General features: G+C 34.1%; 5 protein-coding genes and 2 non-coding genes across 13 annotated transcripts; all 7 read right to left on the bottom strand.

Moving 5' to 3' along the window:
• Window positions 1–238: 238 nt before the first annotated feature.
• LOC130968262 (uncharacterized) lies at window positions 239–8,478 on the bottom strand. 3 transcript variants are annotated; one of them, XM_057893441.1, is made up of 3 exons: window positions 8,030–8,478; window positions 1,609–5,134; window positions 239–969 (listed from the first exon to the last, which is right to left on the bottom strand). In XM_057893441.1, exons 1-2 carry the CDS (start codon window positions 8,357–8,359, stop codon window positions 1,676–1,678), a joined length of 3,789 nt encoding a protein of 1,262 aa, XP_057749424.1. In that variant the 5' UTR covers window positions 8,360–8,478; the 3' UTR covers window positions 239–969; window positions 1,609–1,675. The 3 variants fall into 3 exon arrangements, with proteins under 3 accessions (XP_057749424.1, XP_057749423.1, XP_057749425.1); XM_057893440.1 differs by having other exon boundaries at window positions 242–1,037; XM_057893442.1 differs by lacking the exon at window positions 8,030–8,478 and adding an exon at window positions 5,314–6,594 and having other exon boundaries at window positions 242–1,037.
• Window positions 8,479–8,572: 94 nt separating this feature from the next.
• On the bottom strand, window positions 8,573–8,644 carry TRNAW-CCA (transfer RNA tryptophan (anticodon CCA)). The gene has a single exon. It is a non-coding gene; the product is annotated as a tRNA-Trp (tRNA).
• A 462-nt stretch (window positions 8,645–9,106) lies between these two features.
• Window positions 9,107–12,940, bottom strand: LOC130969662 (uncharacterized). Of its 5 annotated transcripts, XM_057895500.1 has the most exons (15): window positions 12,810–12,931; window positions 12,606–12,702; window positions 12,342–12,494; window positions 12,148–12,246; window positions 11,804–11,905; window positions 11,359–11,502; window positions 10,936–11,030; window positions 10,729–10,858; window positions 10,495–10,599; window positions 10,189–10,298; window positions 10,050–10,101; window positions 9,875–9,964; window positions 9,694–9,778; window positions 9,477–9,541; window positions 9,107–9,371 (listed from the first exon to the last, which is right to left on the bottom strand). In XM_057895500.1, exons 2-15 carry the CDS (start codon window positions 12,696–12,698, stop codon window positions 9,282–9,284), a joined length of 1,413 nt encoding a protein of 470 aa, XP_057751483.1. In that variant the 5' UTR covers window positions 12,699–12,702; window positions 12,810–12,931; the 3' UTR covers window positions 9,107–9,281. The 5 variants fall into 5 exon arrangements, 4 of the variants coding, with proteins under 4 accessions (XP_057751483.1, XP_057751484.1, XP_057751485.1 ...); XM_057895501.1 differs by lacking the exons at window positions 12,606–12,702; window positions 12,810–12,931 and adding an exon at window positions 11,996–12,059 and having other exon boundaries at window positions 12,342–12,496; XM_057895502.1 differs by lacking the exons at window positions 12,606–12,702; window positions 12,810–12,931 and adding an exon at window positions 11,996–12,059 and having other exon boundaries at window positions 12,148–12,262; window positions 12,342–12,475.
• Window positions 12,941–13,853: 913 nt separating this feature from the next.
• LOC130967957 (glutathione S-transferase U17-like) lies at window positions 13,854–15,532 on the bottom strand. The gene is made up of 2 exons (XM_057893018.1): window positions 15,099–15,532; window positions 13,854–14,641 (listed from the first exon to the last, which is right to left on the bottom strand). Exons 1-2 carry the CDS (start codon window positions 15,420–15,422, stop codon window positions 14,255–14,257), a joined length of 711 nt encoding a protein of 236 aa, XP_057749001.1. The 5' UTR covers window positions 15,423–15,532; the 3' UTR covers window positions 13,854–14,254.
• A 255-nt stretch (window positions 15,533–15,787) lies between these two features.
• Window positions 15,788–17,185, bottom strand: LOC130967956 (glutathione S-transferase U17-like). Its single transcript, XM_057893017.1, has 2 exons — window positions 16,753–17,185; window positions 15,788–16,281 (listed from the first exon to the last, which is right to left on the bottom strand). Exons 1-2 carry the CDS (start codon window positions 17,086–17,088, stop codon window positions 15,904–15,906), a joined length of 714 nt encoding a protein of 237 aa, XP_057749000.1. The 5' UTR covers window positions 17,089–17,185; the 3' UTR covers window positions 15,788–15,903.
• A 1,414-nt stretch (window positions 17,186–18,599) lies between these two features.
• On the bottom strand, window positions 18,600–18,670 carry TRNAG-GCC (transfer RNA glycine (anticodon GCC)). The gene has a single exon. It is a non-coding gene; the product is annotated as a tRNA-Gly (tRNA).
• A 198-nt stretch (window positions 18,671–18,868) lies between these two features.
• LOC130967958 (glutathione S-transferase U17-like) lies at window positions 18,869–20,510 on the bottom strand. Its single transcript, XM_057893019.1, has 2 exons — window positions 20,098–20,510; window positions 18,869–19,366 (listed from the first exon to the last, which is right to left on the bottom strand). The coding sequence occupies exons 1-2, from the start codon at window positions 20,416–20,418 to the stop codon at window positions 18,992–18,994; spliced, it is 696 nt and encodes a 231-aa protein (XP_057749002.1). The 5' UTR covers window positions 20,419–20,510; the 3' UTR covers window positions 18,869–18,991.
• Window positions 20,511–27,029: the final 6,519 nt, after the last annotated feature.

Here is a 27,029-nt window from a genome sequence, read left to right as displayed (position 1 = left end):
ATATATATAGAAAGGGGCCAACAACAACGTCGAATTTTTATATATTATCAATATATCTTTTTATTGCATGCATCTCATATGAGTGGTAATTTAATCACTCATTTTTTAATTTACAAATAACATAATTTTTTCTAAATTGCTTATCTTTCTTTTTAAATAAGAAAAAAAGTTATTGAATTCTCAAGCAGATTGTTAGGAAAAGTTATTTTATATTATTATAAATCAATAAAAATGATAGCTTCTGGAAGATAACGGCAACTGGAAAAGTTATTAATCCCCAAGATTTTCACTTTAGAACTGCCATTGCGTTGAGGATTCAAATCCAAAACAGTCAACTTCTTTGTTTTGGTCTGGGCAAAACTGTCAAGTTTAAGTGGGATATTCTCCCAACTCCACCGGGCTTTTAAAAAAAAAATCGATGTTTTTTAAAAGAAAACGAAGATAAGGAAAAAAGAAGGGGGAGGGAAGGGGCTCAGATGTGAAGACTGAAGAATCCAATGAAGATTAATTGCCAGTGGTGTGAATAATGTCTGAAACTCCTCAACAGCAACACAAAAATTATAATACACATAATCTTCCTCAGAAAAGCTAGCTTCGAATGTATAGTGGTCGCATTCTATAAAACAACACAATACCACCATACGCGGTTTACAATAAAAGACGGATTCAGGAGGGTGGAATCACAACACTAGATCAAAGTCACCCTCCACCCATTCATCCAAGAACACAGAGAATATAGGCCCGTGCTCAAGAATAAAAAGTTAAACTTACATGTGAAGAATGACTGGAAATCAATAAGAAAAATGAATGTCCATCTTACTTTTGGGAAACTCTAAGACTGCTCTCAAGCAAAAAGGAAAGATCACGCATCTGAGAGACATTAACATTTCCACATCATTACCTTTTGACCCTACTTGTGCAGTGGAAACTTCTCTCGAGTCTCATCGCTTGGTATCCACATCAGCCAGCCTGGACATGCAATATATTGGATAAATTTCTACTTTTCGGTATGAAAGATCTACATGTAGGTTTGTAGGCTGACCAAAAACCACATCAAGAAAACACATCATCAGTGATAATATGTAAAGCCTGTCCAGGGTTTAAAATGAAAAAGGCATTTCCAAGGTAGACAGTACTGGAAAGGATAGATATGTTGGACCATGGATTTTGTAATGAATGATAAATATTAGAACCATCCACTAATTTGTTCCTTTCTACACCATCTCTCCTTTGTACTATCCACATGCAAGATGTAAACCCTTGTTGTAAATGCTAAGAACTATTCCATCAGTCAAAGTCCCGTTCAACTTGTCAAACCAAACAGAACAAAAACACCCTTTAACACCTCTCCAATATCAAATTTAATTGGCTTAACCAGACCATCAGTTTCCTCACACGACTTGCTGTATAGACAGACATTCTTTTTAATGAATCATATACAATACTACTAACGTAATCTGAATGATTAACCTCAACCATTAGTGTTGGAACATAAAAACACATTCTACTCCTCCCACTTGTATTACAAGTGGTTGAAAGCTTGAATTCACTTACACATACTTTTCAAAAAGAATAACAATGCATCTGAGTTAATGTCAGTCAAGTTACCTGTTTGTAGAAGCAGCTTCAGATTGTGTACTTGCTGCAGTAGTACTCTGTGGGCTGCTAAAACGTCCTAAAAATTCACACTATGTGATTTGTTTGAGGAGCTGAACAAATTCAAGACAGAACTTTGCTCAGAAGAAGTCTGAACTGGTATTGAAATAGTGCTGGAAGAATCTCGTGTAGTGGCCTTTTGTTTGAAGCCATTCCAAATATCATCAAATGAATCAGAAACTACATTAGTAGTTTTGGGATCATTTGATTTTTTTTGGCTAACTGGGCATAGGTCATTTTGCATCCAATCAAAACTTTGAAGTTGAACTGAACTATTAGCACCAACTTGTTTTTTGGTTTGATGAAAATCAGAAGCCACAGATTGCCCAGAATATGAAGCATTACTAGAAGGATGTTGTGTAACAGAGGAGCCGGTAAAATCATTCCAATCATCAAATGAATCAGCACCTTCATTAGCAGTCAAAATACCAGAAGCCTGGTTTTGGCTCCCCTGCCATTGATTATCTTGTTTCCAGTCAATATTTTTAGAGGAATATTGTGCATTGGCTGATCCAATGAAATCATTCCAGTCATCAAATGAATCAGCATCTTCATTAGCACCCTTGGTATCAGTTGTCTTGTTATTTTTACCTGGCCATCCTTCATCTTGCATCCAGCTGAAATCTTCAATAGAAGAGCTATTACCTACTTCTGTTTTAGTTTGATGACAATCAGCAGAAGTCTCAGATTTCCCAGCTAGAACATTTATCTCAGAATATGAAACACTACTGGAAGGATTTTGTGTAACAGTGGATCCAGTAAAATCATTCCAGTCATCAAATGAATCAGCACCCTCATTAGAGGTCGCAATACCAGAAGCCTGGTTATGGCTCCCCTTCCATTGATCATCTTTCATCCAGTCAAAACTTGATGAGCCACTAGCACCAACTGCTATTCTTTTATCATCACTATCCTTTGCAAATTCAGATTTGCCAGTCTTGCCAGTTGTCTCAGAGTTTGAGGGATTACTTGATGAAATTTGTGGATTGGCTGATCCAGTGAAATCATTCCAGTCATCAAATGAATCAGCATCTTCATTAGCACCCTTGGTGTCAGTTGTCTTGTTATGGCTATCTGGCCATCCTCCATCTTGCATCCAGCTGAAATCATCAATAGAAGAGCTATTATCTACCTCCGTTTTGGTTTGATGAGAATCAGCAGAAGTCTCAGATTTCCCAGCAAGAGCATTTATCTCAGAATACGAAACACTATTAGAAGGGTTTTGTGCAAGAGAGGGTCCAGTAAATTCATTCCAATCATCAGCTGAATCAGCATCATCATTAGTAGTCACAATACCAGAAGCCTGGTTATTGCTCCCCTGCCATTGATCATCATTCATCCAGTCAAAATTTCTAGATGCACCACTAGCACCTTCTGATATCTTTTTATCATCATTATCCATGGCAAAGTCAGATTTGCCAGTCTCACCCTTTATCTCAGAGTTGGAGAGGTTACTGGACAAATTTTGGGCATTGGCTGATCCAGTGAAATCATTCCAGTCATCAAATGAATCAGCATCTTCATTAGCACCCTTGGTATTAGTTGTCTTGTTATTGCTACCTGGCCATCCTTCATCTTGCATCCAGCTGAAATCTTCAATAGAAGAGCTATTACCTACTTCTGTTTTAGTTTGATGACAGTCAACAGAAGTCCCAGATTTCCCAGCTAGAACATTTATCTCAGAATAAGAAACACTACCGGAAGGATTTTGTGTAACAGGGGATCCAGTAAAATCATTCCAATCATCAAATGAATCAGCACCCTCATTAGTGGTCGCAATACCAGAAGCTTGGTCATTACTCCCCTGCCATTGATTGGCTTGCATCCAGTCAAAATTTCTAGGTGAGCCACTATCACCCCCTGCTATTCTTTTATCATCATTATTCTTGGCAAGTTCGGATTTGCCAGACTCACCTGTTATCTTGGAGTTGGAGAGATTACTGGACAAATGTTGTGCATTGGCTAATCCAGCGAAATCATTCCAGTCATCAAATGAATCAGCATCTTCATTAGTACCCTTGGCATCAGTTGTCTTGTTATTGCCACTTGGCCATCCGTCATCTTGCATCCAGTTGAAATCTTCAATAGAAGAGCTATTACCTACCTCTGTTTTGGTTTGGTGAGCATCAACAGAAGTCTCAGATTTCCCAGCTAGAATGTTTGTCTCAGAATACAAAACACTATTGGAAGGATTTTGTGTAACAGGGGAGCCAGTCAAATCATTCCAATTATCAAATGAATCAGCATCTTCATTAGTTGTCACTACGTCAGAAGCCTGGTTATTGCTAACCAGCTGTTGATCATCTTGCATCCAGTCAAAATTTCTAGATGAGCCACTATCACCTCCTGCTATTCTTTTATCATCATTATTCTTGGCAAGTTCGGATTTGCCAGACTCACCTGTTATCTTGGAGTTGGAGAGATTACTGGGCAAATATTGTGCATTGGCTGATCCACTGAAATCATTCCAGTCATCAAATGAATCCTCAACGTTATTAGTACTCTTGGTATCAGTTGTCTTGTTATTGCTACCTGGCCATATGTCATCTTGCATCCAGCTGAAATCTTCAATAGAAGGGCTATTACCTTCTGCTTTGGTATTGTTAAGATCAGCGGTAATTTCAGATTTTCCAACCTGCTCAGTTATATTTGATCTGGAAATAATACTTGAAGGATCTTGTGCACTAGCTCTAGCTGAGCCAGTAAAATCATTCCATCCATCAAATGAATATTCAACCGCCTCAGTAACAACAGCAGCAGTTGTTTTATTATCACTCCTTTGCCATTGGTCATCTTGCATCCAGTCCAAATTTCTGGTAGAGGAACTGGTAGCGCTTTCTGCTGTTTTGGTATCATTAAAATCCACATTCAGCTCTGGTTTGCCGCTCTGGTTAGGTACCTCTAGGTTAGAAGTTCTCCATCCATCAACCTGAAACCAATCATTTCCTTTGGACACTGAATGATTGAAATCATCTTTCGAGGATCCAGATACTGTATCTTGAACTTTAGAATGACCAAATGATGACTCGGGCTCTTCATTAACTGGACCAGAACTAGCGGATCTAAAGTTGGCCGCCCAACCAGAAAAGGAATCATCACTCTGATCTTCCATAGACCTTGTAGGTGTAGCCAATTCTGAAGCTTGGACATTCTGAAACAAACTAAGATTTTCACCAGCTTGGATGGCACTATAAGAAGCAGTATCACCCACTTGATCTCCGAAAGCCATTGTCTGTCCAGACGCATTTGAATCGGATTCCCTGTGATCGAAAAAACCATCAAGATCAACTCCAGCCAAACTCAACGAACTCTTCCCCTGGAATGCTTCCGAATCTGAATTACTAGACAGAGTTCTCTCTGCCTCACTTGGCCATCTAATTTCCAAATCTAGCAGCTCAGATAAGGGAATCTCATCTTTAGATTCACTCCTCCTCCTGCTTGATGAATTCTCCTCCTCCTCCATAGGTGCCACCATCTCCTGCAAAAGCACACGAAAACATTATTTTCAAACAAACTACCAAAACTATTTTTATACCAAAAAAAAAGGGCACTGCCATAATTCTTTTATTATTGATGACATAAACTCTTAAAATGTAAATTTTATCTAGTAGCAAATCTTGGCTATATAGGTGCGACTCTGGTAATCCCGTATCCCACCTTTTTGTCCAAGTGTTATATGACCACTGCATTTCAACTTCATGGATGCTAAGTCTGATGCTTCATCTATGTGGGATTGATGTTCTCTGCAGCATCATAGTGCAACATGCATGCATGCTTTGAGATGACGTGTAGCAGCATGAGTAAATGAACATTGAACACTTTGAATGGGAGGAAGCAAGGGTGCAGGATACAACCTTTTTGAAAGTTTTAAGCAAAGAAGGCAAATACTATTCAAATATGCATGCCTCATTAAATCTTAGGGAGCAGATATCGGAGACATAGGGTAGCTTAGGTTCTCCTCAATTGTAGAATATTAATCCAAAAGCAATTATTTCAGCAACCAATTTCGAAAATTCAAATTGTCCAGCCAATCCATGTTTCTCACCTATTATATCTCTATTTATACACTATTCTTCCTCCATCAAACATGCAATGCCAACACAGAACTCAAATTGCTCTGTGAATATCAATCAGTGAGAATCCAAAGATAATTAGCCACAGAAATGGATGAGAAAATTTATATACTCATTACTCAAGGAAGTTAATCCCAAGAAACTAGAGTTGTGCTTCAATGTTTGGGTTGTTAGGCTTTGAAGAATTCCACCAAAGTCGAATGAGCAAGAGATTGATACCATTGAAATGGTTCTTCATGCTTCAAACTTCAAAGTATTGTCATATTCTTTAACTTCCGGATTAAATATTCTCATATCAAGTATTGCCCCACTATAGATGATCGGTAGTTTCTGTCTGTTAATCTCTGTTACTTAATGAATGTGTTGAGTTGTTTTATTTCCTCAGCAAACTTTATGGGTATTATTATAGTGTCATAAATATCCAAAAATGAAGACTCTTGAATATGTTCCTTCAGACACATTAATCAATTAAGAGACTTGAAACCAAAACTCATTTCACAGCAGCACATTTTCAAGACCCCCATATACAAACTATCCTTTTACTAGTACTGTAACTGTACTTATTGTAAAGAGGATTTAGGTGGAGTATAAAACAAAGACACTCTTTAAGTTTAATGACTGATTCATATTTAATCCAAAGTAGAAATACATATTAATCCATGATCAAGGGTCGTGCTTATGCTTATTGGCTGCGAATGTTAGGGGACTTCTCATGCAATATTCTATTTAATTTAGATTATAAAGCAACGAAGAACACAAATCCACACGTCATGCTTAATCTAATTGTTAATATACGCCACTAATTTTGGATGATGCATCAATGCATATGTTAATGGAGGTTTGTATTGGGCAGATAATGAGGTTTATTGACTTCTCCAAATTCCACATACTTCAAAAAAAAAAAAAAAAAAGAAGATAAAAAAGAAAGAAAGAAAGAACGAATGAATGAAAGGAAAAGAAGTTATGAATAAGAATTTGAAAATATCTAAATCATTGCCAACTGTTCCATAAAAATACAAAGTTCCCATATGGAATGAATCTGTGAGATCTTACTAAATTTCCTTGAGAATTTCTCATTAACTTAATCGTAGAGCACTCTATCTTAGTCAATCTGAACCATTTAAGTGGATCAATAATGCCCTAGATTATGTATTGTGGTGCTTGGCATATAAAGCAAAATTACTATCTATCTCCAAAAGTTGGTCATGCATCAATGATTACACCCAAAATTTTAAGAGAGCCATGTTATTAGCAGCTTAAACATTATATGACCAATTGTATTATAAGTAAGAGTTGTGCTTCAACAAGTTAGGAAATGATCCTACTGTTTAGAAATTTGAAAAAAATACTATGAATAAAAAGTCTAAAGCCAACAAGCCAATTTAACTGTAGTAAAAAATTCAAAATATTGTAAAATTATGTTAGGAAGTTTAGAAATAATGGAAAATGCAAGAAAGAAGTAATGGCCTATTTACAATCCAAGATCCTTAAGTCATTATCATGAAACCACTCATCCCAAAAGCGTAAACTGACAGGAAAAGCCAACATGAATGGTTATATTTCTAACACTCTCCCTCAAGCAAGAGCCTCTTTTGGATTTGCTTGATTTTTTGCTCAGGCCTTCTTTTTTTTTTCTTTTATTTGCCTTATTATATTTTTTCCACTTTTGGGTTTCACGAAAAATCGAACTCTAGACTTTTCAGATATAGAGCTCTAATACCATATCATCAAACTCATCCCAAAAGTTTAAGCTAATAGAAGAAAGTAACATGATTATATCTCTAACAGTCATCATTAGACAGATGAACATATATCCCTAGAAACATGCACTTAATAGACAGGTTACATAAATGCAAGATTAAAAGATGAAGGTTCCAATGACTAATCAATGTGAAAAATATTTAAAAATCAAAGCAGTTGCTCCAAGATGAGTTATTAGTTAGTAACAAACATCATATTCAACAAATCTCTATCAAATAAATATGACTGGAATTATCCCAATTTTAGATCACATTTAAATGTATTTATCCCACAGTTCTAGAATTTTTCTTTTTTCTTTTAACAAGAGATATGATGGGTTAATTACATGTAAACATTCTAACAAGTTGTACATGTAAATAGCATGGATCCCCAACTACGCCAATTAAGCCACACCTAGTTAAATAATTTGCACAATTATGCATAAGAATTCATCCAAGCGCTACATACAATTTCCCAAATTCCAGCACTATAGGAGAACAATTTCAACAAATTGATCAGTAGAAAACTGATTATATATAATTGAGGAGATTTGAGATTACCGATCCATCGAGCTGAAGGGAATCAAGGAGCCACTTGTAACCGAGTGTGTCCTTGAACTTGATGGGCTCGGGAGGGAGATCCTTGTGAGGATTGGCGCCGCAAAAGACGCAGATGGAGGACTGCACCCCGCGGAGGAGCCTACCATCGCAGTTCTTGCAGCGAAGGTACGGTGGCGAGGGATCGAGATTGGCGACGGTTTCGGCAACGGAAGGAAGCTTGGGGAGGGAGAGTTGGTCGTTCATTTCGGTGTCGTACCACGAGAGGTTGGCATCTTTGCGAAGCAAGATCTGTAACTGCTTTATCTGATCCAATGGCATCTCGAACGCCATTCTTAGGTTTGCGTATTCGAGTTTCTTCGATTCGCACTGTACTCTTCTTCTTCCTCTTCACACTCGCGGTTCAGGGATGAAATGAGATCTCGGTTTGTTAGCAGAGCCAAACGACAAAACGCAGCCGTTTTGCAGGTTAAAATGCCTTGAGAAGTTGAGAATAAAATAAAATGCAAATTTTATTTTGGTAAATAAAAATTGTGATCCGGGATTTGAACCCGACGTGAATCGAACACGCAACCTTCTGATCTGGAGTCAGACGCGCTACCATTGCGCCACGGATCCAATGTTGATGAGTTACTAATTGATTTTATTTATTTTAACTTATGATATTAATTATAATTGTTCACCGATTTTAAAATTTGGATAAACTATCGAAATCGCGACTTTTTAATACGCTGAGAAAAATATCCTCCAAACACTTTAAAATGTGATAAAAATTCCAAATGTGAAATATATATTCTCAAAAAATATTTTAATACAATTATTTTATAAACATGATTAAAAAAAGATAAATTTTTTATTTTAAAAATTTAATAATTTTACAGTAAGTATATTTTTTTGCAATTATTTTTGTTAATGGTTAACAAAAAATGAAAAAAGAATCTAAAGGTTAAATTTTTATCTGTCATTTTATTCACTTTTTAAATAATTATTTAAATATTCTTATACAAAATTAGATCAAATGCATAAACGATTTCACAAATACAAAAAAGAAAAAAAAAATTTGCTTATAAAAAAAATATATTTTTTTTACCAAATAGGATTAGATTAAACAACACAAACTAGACAAATATGTAAAATTTTATTTTATAATACTACTAGTTCTTAGTTCATACTTCTTACATTAGCACAGATGTGTGCTAACTCACTATAATTCATCAACTTATTACTGGGATTATTATGTAATTGTTTGTTCCTTTCACTTGAAATATGCACACTCCAAAGCTCTTGCTTTCTCATTTGCTATAGTAGCTTCTTCTGGCATCTTTGCTAGTTTGTATGCACTCTCCTGAAACACAAATTTGAAATAACAATATGTCATCAACTCTGCTACAATCATCAGATCATAGCCCCTCTTGTTATTCTCCAAAACCATGAGCAAAAAGAGATTTACCAGCAGACGCCACAAGAACGCGAACCCCTGCCTCTTCTCGATTCGCCTCTCCATCAATTCAATAGCTGTATTTAAGTTATCATGGTCAGTCATGGCTGACAGAGTTAGTTGTTTAGATTGTGTGGATAATGAGACTGATTTCTGAAAACTCCTTACAAAGTTGGCCACCAACTTGAAGTTGTATTAGATAACCTTAGACTAAAGTTTGTGATTTTACCCTTGATTGCTTCACCAGCATTCAGCAACATGATGTACCAAACTTCATTGAACACATCTAGTTGTTCATCAGATGCACCAATCAGCTGAAAATGAGAGTTCAATTGATATTGTAAATTCCAAAAAGAATTTAAGGAATGTGGAGCCACAACTCAAAAAAATAGGTTGATAAACACCACAACCTTAAAAGAATGAGCATCAAAATCTGGACCAAGTATTTCCAACCCATGTCTGTCATTGCCACTCCCATAAGCATAGACTGCCTCTGCAAGCTATGTTAAAAAATAGAAATGGAGAGATGAATTTTATCTATGGAAATGTATCATTCAGGTGAACAAAGTCGTATCTCGGGCATACCACCAATCCTCTATGCATTACTCGTTGCTTCTTTTTCGTCATCCTCGAAATCCTATGGTAAGAAACACAGTATTATAATTCATGATGCTGTAGGTCTAGAATACTTTCTGCAAAAGATGAGTTAACACTTTCTACCTGCCTTTTAAGTTTTAATCCCTCAAGAAGCTCTTCAGCTTTGGAAAATTCTCCAGTCTTTGCAAGAGTCCACACTGTCAATATATCAAGTTGCCACTTCATATACCAGTTGGCCTAAATATTTAAGTATACAATGCAAATAAACTGTCAGCATTTATATGCTTCGATTGCAAGCCAAGTTAGCAAGTTTTTCTCCACTAGCTAGATAATACCAAGTATCAACTATCATAAATATCACCATCAAATCTACACTACCATTGCGAGTCTTCGCTCATATAACTTGTAAGACATAGAGTGTATCCTAACTTACTTTATCAGTTAGGTATTCTGCTAGGATCTTGAGACGATCTCCAATGATATCCATTTCGCCACGTACACACAACCGCAAAAGTAGGCCAGCAGCATTTAGATAAACCTATTTGTGTAATGTCAGAACTCATTAAAAGGAACCAAGAAAATTAGAAACTGTTAGATGGAATGATGTTGGTGATTTTTCTTTCTCTTTCTTTATTTCTTTAAGAGATGATGTTATGAAATAACAAACCTCTGCAGCCACAGCATCAGGTTGATCTAACTCCCTCCATATATGATGATCATATATTTCAAGCACTCTGTTCATTGGACCATTACCTTCTAAGTAACAAAGTGCTACATGCCACCAATTATGGGTCAACCTGAAAAAATGGAAACATTTCAAGTTACTGATAGCAAAACAAAACTCTTGTAATAATAAATCAAGTGCCTTGCATACATAAAGGATGAACAAGAACTCCATGAAGGTGAACATTCTTCCATGAACTCCACAGCTTCTTTAAAACGGCACTCGTACTGATAAATATGGCACAACTGCATAAAATAAAGTCAGTGATTACAGTAATTATTTAGTTTAGTATATAACTTATTACAAGGTCTTTTTCAAAATGCATTTTTAACATGTGTCCATGAATCTAAAAACAAAACTAGAGACAATAGTCCCAGCATGATTAACTAATAGATCATTTAACAAAATTGGGAAACTTCTATGACATCAAGATTTGAGACTCCAAAAGAGAAAAGCAAGCAACAGGGTTTTATTCAAAATCTTAGGCTGATAGTTAAACATCTTTTAGAAAGCACATTGCAAATCATAAGGTAGAGTGAGCATTCCCTTGTTCAATGGAATATGTTAACTTACAGCATGATGTGCCCAGCTATCTTGCTTATTAATTTCAAATCCCCTTTTGGCAGCTTCCTCGGCTTCTTTCATACGACCAAGCTCCAATGAAGGAAAAGAAAGCATGCCATATATGAAACTTTCTCCCTTATTTTGGGGTAGTACCTATAAAACATAGGATAAGGTTCTCAAACTGTCCAATTAACCAATGGTTTGCAGTAATACAATTCTTTGCTTCAAGGGAAGAATTTTGATTAACTCTCAACTCTTTATAAACTTCAAATTAGGGAGCCCCCTTCATTGTACATGCTGATTCAATATTTACATATTCTAAATTCTTCAAACAATATAGAATATAGTGATTTATTACTAATAGCAATGTACTTTTTTATGGCCAAAGAAAAACTACTTGCTGCATGCAAATTATAACATACACGAAGTGATAGTTCTCTGGTTAGTAAAGAACCTGATGAACAAGAGATAAAGAAAGATCAGGCCGGCCTGTGATGAAGCATAGCACTTGCGCCCTCTTCAGAGAAACAAGATCTCTCGGGAACTCTTTTAGAAGCTTCGAACCAAAGTGAAAGATGTATTAATCAAGAGAACCTACACTAGCAATATAGATAGTGCAGGAATATGCAGTAGGCCAGTAGCATACCAAGTAAAATAAGTCGAAATTCAATATTGAATTTTCCAAGCATGAGTAACAACTAGTCCTCAAACTTGAGAATAAAAGTATCAGTTATTAAGCAGAGATATAGAACAAGAACAATGAATTAAGGGGGAAACTATATATGAGGGTGAACTCACTTTCGCATGTAATTCATAAGCCACGTCATCATCTCTATCTTTAGATATTAAATAACTGACAGCATCAAAAACTAGCCTCTCGTACAAGGTAGCTTGTTCCTGTCACAACTCACAACTGAACTCTTATTATGTATGAAAAATTAAAATTTGGAGTAAGCAAGCATAATGTATAGCAAAAACAAAAGGAAGATTACCAGATTGGATTTAGCAGAATCAAGAAAAAAGGAAGCTTTGGAAGGATCAGAAGAGTGGAGAAAATGGGATGCTAAGATGTTGGCCAAGGTACAATCTTTGTCATGAGCTACAGCTTCAAGAATCACATGCTTCTCTCTGCCATAGCTTAGTACCTTCACAACATTCAAAAGCCAAATTCCAGGCAAACCTCACTCGTCAAAAATGAAACTTTATCAAACACATAAATAAAAGAAAGAAGATCAACCATTTATGAAATTCCACACCTGATGATAGTAGGCATTGATGGCTGAAATACATGCTTGAGAAGAAGTTGTCACCTCATATCCCCAGTTATCCAATTTAACAACTTTCTCCATTTTCCTGCTATCTTATCAAATTTACTCTCTTTTTTTCATATACCAATCTCAAACTAGCTTTTGGGTTCAGACTTGAACATAAGAACATCCCAGGAAAGAGACAGGAACTACCTTGTAATATTTGGACTGAACTGAATCAACTGGTGAAGTGTGTCAGAGGCTGAAAACTCCAACTGTACTATGATGTTTTTCGGTGAGGATAATAAATAGTGAATAGTAGGATTTTTTTTTTTAATTTGGATTTTATTTTAATGCTAGTAAGATCTCGTACATTATTATTCAAAAGATCTTTTCTTTTTATAAATTTGTATTGGATTTAATATTCAAAGATTTCTTTCTAATAATTCTATTTTTAGTCTTTTTATTAAAAATATTTTCATAAACATATCAAATATTTTAAAAGATATTTTTTAAATATTTTTTTCTAAGTATAGAATGAGCAATGCTAGGGCCAGCAACATTTGTGATTGGTAGCCATCAACTAGCCATCAATGATGATCTGATGGCATGAGATTGGTGTGAGATTTCATCCAATAGCTCACCTTTCTCTGCTGGTTACATGCTGGCCAAAATGCAACAAAATTGCTGGTCCTCTAGACTTTTCCTTATAAAATAATGGCTCCCAAAAAAATTAAATTCAAAAATAGATATGCACAAAGTCTTCCTTTTTCTTTAACTTTCTTTTGAAAAATTGATTTATAAACAAAACCAATCAATTTATAAAAAAAGTATACATGTGACTCCAAAGATATAGTTAATGTGATTATGGGAAGTGAAGGAAAAGCTATAGCAATTCATAGCAGCAAGAATCTAATCAAAGTGGCAACACAAATATGCTTATGCCATTACATTACTCCTCTTCCTGATAGTAGCAACTTCAAAGAGGAGATTTTCAAGCAGCAAGTGCATTTGATGTTGAATTACTTGCAACAACAGTTTAAAAATACTAATTCAGCTTACAAGCTCAAAAGCAGAAGAAAGTTAAGGTTAAGATATAGACAATTCATTCATGAGAAATATACTACAACCTAAGAGTATTGGTATTTTCACATAAACATCAGCATCAGCAGCAGCACATGTTATGAACACTGCATGTGACAATAAACCAAAATGAATCATCATTGTTCAAACTTCAAACCTTGCAGTTAAAAGGAATTAAGCAATGTTGTTTAAATGTTATCAGATAATGAGAGTTGTTGATCAGGACATTTACATAACATTGAATCATCTAAGCAAACCAGTAACTTGATACATGGAACTGTCACTAAAAATGAGATAACAACTTTAAAGCTCAAAAACAGAGGAAAATAGATCAATGCAATTATACTTTATTTTCCACACAATCTTGATCATTTGTACTAGCAACTCCCACTCCAAATTCTCTCGAGAAATAATAATTGCACGCTCGCAAAGCGCACTTAGGCGGATTATGCTCCATCTATTCATTGATAGAGCGGCATTTCAAACGAAACTGACCCATGTCATTCTATGAGTAGATGGAACACAATTCGCCTAAGTTTCCGGTCTATGAGCATGCAACAATTTCTCCTTCTTATTCAATATTTCTTGCCAACAGCAGCTAAAGCTCTCCATTTGATCTGAAGAGGCTTGGAAATCTCAAGAAGCTTGTCATGATCAGGAATAAGCCCCTTCACAGCAGGATCATCAGCAAATCTCTCAGCCCATTTCACCAAAGAAGGAGCCTTTGCCTCAACAAGAACCTTCCTTCCATACAAAGATTCTGTCACATGGAGCCACCCTAAGAAGCTCCCAAAAGCAATGTCAAGGAATCCAACACTATCCCCACCAAAGAAGGGCTTCCCTTTGCTGCACTTCCCAAAAGCCTCTTCCACCCTCTCAACCACTTCTTCCATCACCTTATAATATGGCTCCCTCTCTTCTTCTGTTTCAACAGTTATAATGCTCTTCATGGAAGGAAACCACTGCCCCCATTTGCACAGAAAGGAAAAAACTGTTAAGAATCAATTGATCTACAATTGACATATAGTTTTTGGGTAGAGACAAAATCACATATAGTAAGAGAAAGCTAACTCATTAGAGTAATTACTATAACCTACCAACTAATCTTAAGTTATTAACTAACAACATGTAACATACTTCCATGTAAGTTTATTTTATTGAAATAATAGTATAATCAATATAATTAATAGAACTAATCTAATAATAGTAAGCTAGTTGTAAAGGTTGTTAATAAAGAATCGAATTACTGATAGTTTTTAAACAATTAAAAGTCTCTCAAAACTCATTAACATAAACTTTTAAGATCTTCTACTCAATAACTATAAATAATCCAACTTACAATCCAACTTCAATGAAACAATGAGAAAAGAAGAGTGAAAATAGCAAAAACCCAGATCGGGAAAAACAAAAAGGAATCACCTTTTCATCTATATAAGTGGCCCAAAAGCGAGCAATTGCTCTGTCATAAGGATCAGAAGGAAGGATTGAAGGGGAGTTATTATTGGACCAAGTCTCATCAATGTATTCAACTATGAAGAGAGACTCAGAGATGGGTTTGCCATGGTGGATTAGAACAGGGACCCTGGCATACACAGGATTAGACTTGAGAAGAAGATCACTCTTGGGGTTCAAGGTCTCTTCAAAGTGTTCATGTTCAATGGACTTGATTCTGAGGGCAATCTTCACCCTCATAGCATAAGGGCTTGACCATTTTCCAATCACCTTCACCTCACTCTCACCCATGGCAGCCACACTCTAACACTTGCTTACTTTAATCCTTTATCTCATCTATTTATGTCTTCATGTCTCTCAGAAATCAGAATCAAAGTTGGATACTACTCCTCTTTGGAATCTTCTATGGACGGAATATTTTATACTACAAACTTTCAGATACATACAAACGCATGAGTACCATACTTTTATTAAAAAAAATATTAATTATATAATTTAATTGATGTCTCAATTTTGAATAAATCAGCTTCTCATTTTGTTAGCTTGTCTATTAGAAAGATTAATTTTAAATTTAAGAGACCAATTTAATTATCGATTAATTAATTATTATTTCCGTAATTATATAATAGAAAATCATATATATTATTGAAATCATATCATAATAATGTTTATGTCTTTTATTCTGTAGTAACACACCATATAATAATAATAGTAAAGGTTAGAATGACACAATACATTATTAATGATTCCACCTAGTATTAATTAAGCAAAATTACTTAGGATTAATGACAAGATCCACATTGGCCCTTAGCATCTTAGAAAAGGCAATAAGCTTGTCAATGGGTGGCAGAACATCCTTAACAGCATCATGTGCACAAAACTTTTGAAGCCACTTAGCCAAGGCAGGAGTGGTGGTTTCATGCACCAAGCTCACACCTTCAGTGACCTCCACCGTCTTCAGCCATGCCAAGAAGCTTCCAAACCCAATATCCAAGTACCCAATTTGGTCACCTCCAAAGAAATCTTTTCCTTTGCTTATTTTGTTGAATGCATCCTCTAACAACACCAGCCCTTCTCTTACTTTTTCCAATTTTTCCTCTATGGGCTCTGTGTCTAGTCCCAACACAATGGATTTCAAGGGCGGGAACCACTGTCAAAACCACAAAACTAAATTTATTCTTTTTAAACATAACAACTATGAATCATTTTTTATTGGGTTCTTACACTTTAAAAATTTGTAATTGGGTCCCTAAAGAGAATTAAAATTTACAATTTAATCTCTATCGGACACCAGTCAAAAAGTGTTTGATTTAACAGAATATTTTTAGCATATTCTCTATTTTAACAGAATATTCTCTATTTTAACAGAATATTCTCAATATATTATGAGAATATTCTATTAAATCAATACTTTTTGATCAATAGGGACTAAATTGCAAATTTTAATTCTTTTTAAAAATTCAATTACAAACTTTTAATGTGTAAGGATCAATTTGTAATTTTACTAAAAGTGTAGGGACCAACTGTGTAATTTAACCAAAATAAAATAAGAACCTTTGTTACACTAAAGACAATAAAAACTATAGATGATTTAACATATAGAATGGTTATAGATAGATACCTTATCATCAATATAAGTAAGCCAAAATCTAGCAATGGCACGATCATAAGGAAGAGAGGGAAGAATAGGAGGACCTGAAGAGGACCAAGCTTCATGGATATATTGAACAATAATCATGGATTCAGCTATGCATTTGTGACCATGAATGAGAACCGGGATTTGCTTGTTGACAGGGTTGGACTTTAGAAGTAGCTGGCTTCTCTTCCCAAAAGTCTCTTCAATAAAATCATATTCCACTGATTTTATGTTGAGTGCTATGCGAGCTCTAATCACAAAAGGGCTTGGCCATGCCCCCAACAACTTCACCTCACCATTACTATTCTTCTTCTCTGCCATACTCTAATGCAGAACAATAATAGTCGAGGATACCCAGAACAAAGCAAAGGGAGTGAAGTTACTTTATATTTCTGAGTGAGTACACTTAGTAAACGGTCAACATAAAAAACTGCATTTTCAAAATTATAGAAATAGAAATGTTACATCATCTTAGAAATTAATACTGGACAAGTGCCATAAACTCTAAGCTATTAGCTATGATGCAACAATAATTAATTAATTAATACGTATATCAAAATGTCCCTGTGGACTTGTCAGCTTTGCTGCCCTCTCTCTTGACTATAAATAACACTGTTAGACTGTTAGGTAGTATCTGAAATAAAGACAAAAACCGAGAAAAAAATATAAAAATTGAAATAAATTTTAATATTGTGTTTAGTGTAAAGTGGAAGGGCAGAGATTAAAATAAAAATAAAATTCTAATTTAATTTAAACAAAAAGATAAAATTAGAATTAATTAATTAAAATGAAAGTATTTTAGATATAAAATATTATTAAAATTTTAGCTTTTGTCTTTAAAAATTTCAATCTCCTATGTTCTTATTTTTTAGAAGAATTGAAATACTAAAATTTTAATGACATAGACTGGAATTTTAGTATTAGATCAATAAACATGATATTGAGTTACAGTCTCTTAGTTTTCGTCACAATACTTCAAAACAAAAGCTATTTTAGTGTAATACACCAGACACCTAATCTTGTTTTGCTTTTTTATTTATTGAATATATATATATATATATATATATATATATATATATATATTAAATTTTGTATGTTAATAAACTATAAAAAAATATATAAGAAATTTAAGTTATATATGGCTTTTTATAAAATAAATATATATTGTAACTTTAATATGTATTTTAAAGACATATATTAACCAAAATTTTATTTATTTATTTACTATATATTGGTATATTAATAAATATTAATATATCTATTAATTTATCTTTTTTATTTATAAATGTATACAAAATATACTAATAATAATAAAAAAATGAGATTATTCAAGATGAAGTGATGAACAATGTCTTTTATTTTAAATACAAAAAAATAGATTCAAGTTTTATAAAATGTGAGACTTGGTGAGTTTGTTATAGTTATATGACAGTGTCACCAGCAGCCGGCCTCGGACGCCACCTTCTATGACATCAAAGGGAGAATGAAAACAAAAGCTTCAGAGTTCATTTAACACTGTGAAAGATGATATTGCATGCCATTGTTGACTTTATTTTGGAATATATATTTTTGACTCAGATTTGTTGCACAATTAATGTTTGAAGTCCAACAAGTAAAACTACTTATTCAACAAACAATGAGGCAAGAATTTCATGTTATTTACTTATTTGAGTCATTCATTCTTGAAGGTGTCTCTTAAACTTTTAATTGACAGTATTGTATATCCTATTATTTTAGTCTCTAGTATGTTATTTAAGAATAAAAAAATTCATCAGCTTTGAACGGGGTTCTAACTTCTAAGAATGCAAAAAACATAAAAAGGAAAGAAAAATTGCACCAGCCGGGAATCGAACCCGGGTCTGTACCGTGGCAGGGTACTATTCTACCACTAGACCACTGGTGCTATTTGCTTTTACGTCACAACGAATTTTAATATGATATATTTAACAACGACTATGCTATCTATACACAAAAATCCGCTATCAAAATTTGTCACCAGTATAAAATATATATTGGAATATAAATACACATTAAAAATAAATTAAACCACATATATTTATACACAAATATATTAGTGAATGATTTTAATAATTAATTTTGATAGACAAATAACATTTTGATTTAACAAAGCCTCACATTAGACATTACAAGGCACAAAAGCAAAATCTCACTCACTCAGCAACAATGGCTTAATTATTACACTGCATGTCCCTCTACTAATTTGTTAAATAGGAGCCAATTTGGTCATAAGTGTCTTAGCAAACTCAAGAAGCTTATGAGTGTGAGGCATAACATCTTTGACAGCAGCATGTGCACAGAACCTCTCAGCCCAATTGGCCAAACCAGGTGTGTTGACTTGGTCAAACAACTTCACACCAGTGGTTATCTCTGTCACCCTTAGCCACCCCAATAAGCTACCAAATGCAATATCAAGGTACCCAATTTGGTCACCACCAAAAAATAATTTGTTATTTCCTTTGCTGGTGATCTTGTTAAATGCATCCTCTAGTAGTGCCAATCCTTCTTCCACTTCCTTTATCAATCTCTTTCTTTCTTCCTCTCCTTTTGCTCCTGCAATGGATTTCATGGCTGGGAACAACTGAAAAATAATCACAAGTTGTATTTAGAGTCCTCATATTTTCCCTTTTAAAGGAAAAAAAAAAGAACGTACTGAAGAATCAGAATTTATTACTCTCAATTCTGTTGTACTTTCAAGTATGTAACGATCTTCAACTCTTCATAATCCCAAAATTTATTTATACAAAATAAAAGTAAATTTTTTTTTTCTCGGACAAAAGAAGAGTTGAATTAAAGTAACCAATTACTTCTACTGCTTTGACATAATTATTTTTTTTTTTTTCTCACGGTATCCCAATCCAACCCGGGGCTAATTCGCCGCGGTACTGAGCTCTATTTAAAGGTCTGTCGTTGGCCAATGAGTTGCTGCATGCACAAGGCGATTATTTTTTTTTTCTAATAGCTTTGAGGGCCTTGGGCCTAAAGCCCATTTGACAAAACTATATTCTAATTGGCATCAATTTCCACTTTTAATATTCTTAGATGAATTCACTAAAATAAAAAGTGAAAACTTTCATAGACCTATCTAACAGAGAATTTCTTGGTTTTATTTATGTTCTTGTCCGACTCGGAATATATTTAGTTTCACATTATCTAGGAATGTAGTTACAATAAGATAATTTTTTTATCCCTTACTTGGTTAAATTCATTAATTCTAATATACTATCAAAGTATCTCTTTAATTCTTAAACTCTAAATTCTAAACCATAAAATTGATGTTATGAATATCCAACGAAAGTTGTATACATATACCTTGTCATCAACATAAGTTGCCCAGAATCGAGCAATGGCGCGATCATAAGGATCCGCCGGAAGAATAGAAGGGCCGCCGGAGGACCAGACATCATCAACATACTGAACAATGATCAAGGACTCACAGATAGGTTTATTTTCATGAATAAGAACAGGAATTTTCTTGTAAACAGGGTTGGATTGAAGAAGAAGTTGGCTTTTGGGTTGAAATGTCTCTTCAAGGAACTCATAATCCACTGATTTTATGTTAAGAGCAATCCTAGCCCTCAATACAAATGGACTTGGCCATGCACCCAACAACTTCACTTCACTCTTTGCCATGAATATATGATAATTGATAATTGATAATCAAGTATATGTTAATGCATACTATAAATAGAAGACTAATATTAATGGGATAGAAGAGAAGTTGATGTGGGTGTTAAAGATGTTAAATGATTCATTGAACACTTCATGAAGTTTTGTACCAAACAACCAACTACTTTTTTTAATTACTTTTGCATGTTTTTCATTTAATTAACTGTCAGCACGGCCATTCTAGTTAATCACCACACAACTACTACCTACTTGTTGAGATTTAAATCGAAGCTACAATATTTTATAGGAAAGGTATCAGGTGTATCGGAATATCGGTATTCTGGTTGTTTTAACAGTTGATTTTAATTAATATATATTATATTTTTTATAATTCAAATCAACGCTTAAAATAATTGAAATACCGGTATTTCTAATACATCTAATAACCTTCTTATATTATATAGAAAACATTTTAAATGTACTGAGAGTATTAATGCACTAATTATTTTAACTGTTAATCTAAATTATAAAAAATATATATAATATATATTAATTAAAATTAACGGTTAAAACAACTTGCACTTGAAATGTTTCCTATTATATATAGCTCCCTACTTAAGCAAAAAACTATGTGAAAAGAAAGATATCATCATAGGGATCATCATGCTACATCATTTAGTTAAAAAAAAAAAAGTGAAGAGGTTGGGGAGTTTTGTGGCCAAGGATTAGACACGTGCGTGATCTCTCTATGTCACAAGACTATATGTTTTAGATACATTTTTTAAATCAAAATTCAAAAGTCTCCATATAGAATGATTTCTTAAATCTCAATAAATTTAATTTTTTCTTTTATAAATTTTAAGAAATTATTAATCTTTTCATTTTAAATTTACAAGTGTGTGAATATGTATTTTTTAATTTAAATTAAAACCCAAAATTTAAATTTATCTTATTATTATCCGTTTAAATAATTTTATATATTTTTATTTAAATTTAAAAATTATATTAATGTTGTTATTTTAAAATTAATTAAAGTAAAACAAATTATTAGAGAACATACACTTTGTAGTAAAACTGATTTTGCCAGATATATATTGCTGGCTACAAAATATGGCCAAAGTTTCGTAACATATATTTCGCCCCCTTGATTCGAAATATATGGGGAAAAAAAAAGAAGAAAAAAGAAAAGAAACAAAGCGATTTTTTTTTTTTTGGGGGGCTGGAAAGAAAGAAAAGCGTTTAAAGATCATTATATATAGATAATTAGATATCTTTGTGTCGAGCAGGATACTTGGGCCTGGATTTATATCCTTGGGCCGTATCGTATTTCTAACCATCTAAGCCTCCTTTTGCAACCTTTGGGCCTTGGCCCCATGATATATGAAATTCAGAACTTTATATTAAAGAGAAAATTTTAGCCCTGCCAATTCAATACCAGTGGTGGACAGATATTTTTTTAGATTTTATTTTAGATATATTATCCTTTCTCTTATTTGCTTTCTCAAATAGAAGTTTTTTATATGTGCTTTGAGCCTTTAACATATGCTATGGTTTATTTCTCTTTTTAATTTATAGGTTTTAACTTTTAACTGAAGTTCGAATAATTTCTCTTTATTTTCAAAATCTATTTTATTTTATTTTTTTAAAGATGAGAGAGTCGTATAGATATGTGACAAGTGCTGAGGTGAATCCCTTCTGTCCCCTTTCTTCTTCTTCCTTGTCTTCTTCTCTTGTGTTTGCTAAATTTTGTCCTCTCTTATTTTAATTTTGTGCACATATATGATCAATGTTTATCATTTTATTGGCTTGCGTTTGAACATTGCAGTTTAATTTTAGTGTTAAGATTTTGGGAATTTCTCAGTGACATTTGATAACCATATTATATATTATTACAGTATTTAAAAACCAAATTAAATAATATGTGTTTAAATAAAAAAATACTAAATGTATATTAAAATCAGTCATCAAAATCAATCACTGTTATATTTATATATAAATATATGAATAATTTAATTTATTTTTTAATATTTATTTTATATTTTAATATATTTTTATGCTAATAACTAATAATTTTAATAGTAGATTTTAATACGTAACATTCTTGTTTCAAATAACATGCATGTTGGTTGTAGTGAGAATTTACCACGAGAGAGAAAAGAGGTATAAATTAAAATTGTAGAAAGTAGCTAGTTTCTTTCTTAAGCTTATATAACCCAACAAGGGTACAACTTCATTAAAGAAACGTCAACCACAGCGGTGGTAAACTGATTATTCAGCATAGAAAATTCCAGTACCAAAATTAAAGTCCTTTATTATGCAATCTTACTTCTTTCTCTCATATTTATATTTGTAATAAAGTGTATCAATTTACTCAATTAGCTTGAGCTATGTGAGTTATTAATTATTGTAATGAGTAAGAACAGGGGAAAATATATAGATCAGATGTGGAACTAGTGAATTCTTAGGTAGTGAGTTTGAGTGCTCTTAATTGCTGTGAGCTTGAGTGTTAGGTTAAACCAATCCAATAATATCAAGGCTACTTGATCTTCTTCACTAAACTTCAGTGAGAATTAAACAACTACAGAAGCTTCTTTACAAAGACAACAATTAACTATTGGCTATTAAATTACAATTCACTAGTATCATATATATTAATTAGTATTTGACACATAAATAATAAGATTTAATAATTAATATGTATTTTAAAAGATAAGAAAGCAAATAGAAGATGTTTTTATTTGTGTTCGACACTAACTATCTAGATTTATCTTTAAGAAAATAGAGACTTCCAATCAATTATATTCACAAGTCGGATGGTGTAATTATAAGGAATTATGACGATCAAATCAATGATCGTCCAAAAGATATGAGGATTAAAAAAAATAACATACTTTTTATTAGGGTGAATGTTTTTTTGGTGACTATTAGGGTGAATGTTTGTTCTACTTAAAAGTATTTATAATATTAAAAATATTATTCGTACACTAAAATCAGTCACTAAAATCAGTCATTTATATATAAATATATATGTATTTATATTTTAATATATATTTTATATTAATAATTATTTTTTATAGTTGATTTTAGTGTACACATAACATAGTTATTATAATATATCTAGTATGAATTAAAAAAAGATTTATAGTAGATTCTTGCCGAATTTAATGAGATAGGATATAGTTCGAGTATCTTGTGCCTAATTATATCTACAAAGAGGTGTGATTGAGCTATAAAATGTCTTAGATTCAGTTGAAGATGCTAAACCGTACCAATTTGCATTTTTATTTTGTCTTTATTTTTAGTAATTTTTTGTTTCGTTCTGAAAATAAAAATAAAAATAATAAATTTTTTGTTTTTATTTTTAATTTCTCTTTTTATTTCATAAAAGTCTAAAAGATTGATAATGATAAAAATAAAATGTGAAAACACAAATCAAAAATTCTAATTTTTATATTTTCAATGCACTTTTGAAGTATTAAACGTGTAAAAACAAAAATTGAATATTATTACTTTTAGTGTCTTTAACAAATATTCTAAAAATATAAATTAGCTAATTCTTTGATAATAAAATAAATAAAAGGATTTTGCTAATTAGAAAATCGGTTAAAATGACTAATTAAATCTTTTTTATGTAAAACTTATATTTGTTATATATTTATTAAAAATATTAAAAATTTGTATAAATACTAATGTTAAACCTACCTTAAATTAAAAAGCACGTATTTAATCTCCCAACAATCATGACGACTATTCAAAATAATGGAATATAAACAAATTTTAAATATTTGATTTGTTCCTGAAGTTTGGTAAGAATTTTAAAAATATTCCTAAGTTTTATTTGTTTCAATTTTATTTCATAAGTTTTTTATTTGTATCAAATATATCCCTAACGGCTAATTTTTCAAAAAATTTAGGATCAATTCAATAACAATTTCATAAGAACAACCTTTAACATAAGCAAATCGAACATAATTGTCATGCATTGTTGTTGGATTGATCTTAAAATTTTTGAAAATTTAGTTGTCAGGAGTATATTTTATGCAAATCGAAAACTTTTAAGACAAAACTAAAACAAAATAAAACTTAAGAATATTTTTTAAAACTTTTACCAAATTGCAAAGACAACAAATATACTTTACCCTAAATATTTTAAAAATATTAGCATTTTAATCATTTTAATCATTAATTTTAGGGCAATTTACACAAATAAAATGATTGATGGAAACCCTTACGCAAATACAACATTGGCGAATTCCATACGCAAATGTAACAAACGCAATTGTATGTAATCCGCTATACCCTGTAGCGGAACCCAATTGCACGTAATCCGCTACAGGTTGTCGCGGATTACGTTGAGGACTTCAATACTCATAAACCGCTACACCCTGTAGCGGTTTATGATCAAATTGTGTTTGTGCATAATCCGCTACACCCTGTAGTGGATTATAAGTAGAGTGGGTGATTATATACATGTGTAATAGTAACGACCAAATGATGTAAAATACACGAATTGATACAAAATGTAATCCTCATTTGCAATAAGTCGTACGAAAAGAATAGCCACCAGGCATTAACAATAACACAAAATAAGTTAACTACATAAATCATACAAATATAACTATCACAAGTCGTTAACCCTAACAGAAAATAAATAAGTCATCATTCATACAAGGATAACGGTCGGAAATAAGACAACGGCGCTACTGCTGGTCACCATCAACATCATGGTCGCCCCCGAATGGACCAAGTAGGTGTGAGCTTGTGCCACATCGAGTCAGACGCCTAACCCTGGCCGCTCGCCGATATCCGGGTGGAGCCTCCTGTAGCCCAACTCCAATGCAGATGGTAGCGTCCCCCCTATGCCGAACCAAGTGTCGTACGGGCTGCCTGCGGGCACATTCAGGTCAACCGGGAGATGGATCTCAGGATCCTGGGACGGCACATCGCTGGCTGTGACTTATACTCCGGAGGGTCGGACGGGCCGCCTGGAATCGGACTCTGGTACTGATGAACGTCGTCACCCCGTATGATCTCAGCAAAATATGCTTAGAATTGGGTTCCAGCCAGCTGATCGTCCAAATCCATGGTGAAAGTAGTGGTAGCAAGATCAGCTAACATCTGCGTGCTACACTCATGCAGTACCTAAGAGCTAGATACGTGAGTAAAAGGTGTACCACCCATACTAGCCTCCGCAGTGCCACCAACCTGAGTGTCAGTAGGGTGCCCACGGGACGATCCAGCCTCGTCTTCATGGTGGACGGGAGGTGCTCGTCCAGCACGAGTAGCCTGTTGTCTAGCACTAGATCGACAAAGGCGATGATCTGCCTGGCCTCCGTCATCACCACCAACCTACTCCTCCTGCATCATGTCGTCGAGCCAGCGCCACTCGCGATCAGTGACACGTGTACCAATGTGTCATCTCCGCTCCACACGTCTGTTATCCGGCATATCCGATACTGGAACTCTAGTCGGCGCCTGCGACGACCCTCTGAGTATAGCATCGTCCGGAACCTGTGTCGGCCTGGGGTCGGCGAAAGCAATCCCTGGTGACAGAATCCTATGTGCAACACAGTGCCACCAGTCCAGGTACTCAGCGGATGGACCAGGATCAGCCACTCTCTGGACACTCAACACAGAGCGAGCGCCCTCGTCCTAATGCTGATGCCATGTCTTATAGTAAGTGGAGAACCATCTATCTCCATCCCTGTCGTCCTTACTATGAAGATACTCTATATTGAGCACTGGTTCAGGCATATGCTGTACGCTCCCTAGCTGTGGGAAGACTCTGTCTACCTGATGCCACTCAATCACTGCAAAGTATATCAGACTGGTGACGACCCGCCATAACCGGCTGTGCTCCTCTATCAGTATCTTCGAATGGATGACTGCTAGTACGTCCAGAGAACCATAAGGCTCCCACACAATCTGATAGTCAGGAGGCAAGTCAGTATTGTACCAATGTATACATATAAGTGGGGGAAGAACTAATAAAATAATGAAGAACAAAAACAAATTACTTACATTCGTTGTGTTAGTCGATTCAATGCCAGATGATACTGAATAATCCGTTGTTCCTTTCCATCAGAAGTGGGCAATTATGTGGCCCATCTGAGTTGCAGAAATAGCACGTAAGTATGTAATTTCATATATAGAATGTTATGAACTTGAAAGAATACGTGAATTAAATTATACCTGGATGCCAATGGAAAAGAGAAAGCGTCAAAACACTGCGGCCTCAGTGTGGGGAACCGCTAAAATATCCATGACTGTAGCAATTGTAGAGGTCCATCCAAGTTGGTGACGTTTCTGTTCGCCACCCTGCACATGCATCGGTACAGCCACGCCAATGCAGCGGTGCCCCAGCTATAGCTACCCATGTCATCAAGTCTCGCCACAAAAGGCAACCAACGAAGGTGGACCCGATTAGCATTCTTGTCCATGAACAGCTGTGTCGACTAAAGCATCATAATATACGCACGTGCATATATGCGCACGATCTCCTCCGAAGCATCAGCTGGTAACACCCTGAACTGCTCATGGAACCATGTTAAGTGAACTGTGTACAACTTTCTCTTATCCGGTGGCGGAAGCTCACCAAATAAGTCCTTGAACCACTCCCACCGGTCTGGCCCCTC

Source organism: Arachis stenosperma, chromosome 3 (assembly GCF_014773155.1).
Source record: "Arachis stenosperma cultivar V10309 chromosome 3, arast.V10309.gnm1.PFL2, whole genome shotgun sequence".
Lineage (NCBI taxonomy): Eukaryota > Viridiplantae > Streptophyta > Magnoliopsida > Fabales > Fabaceae > Arachis > Arachis stenosperma.
Note: the sequence above shows the minus strand (reverse complement) of the source record. Positions and strands in the feature narration are given on the sequence as shown.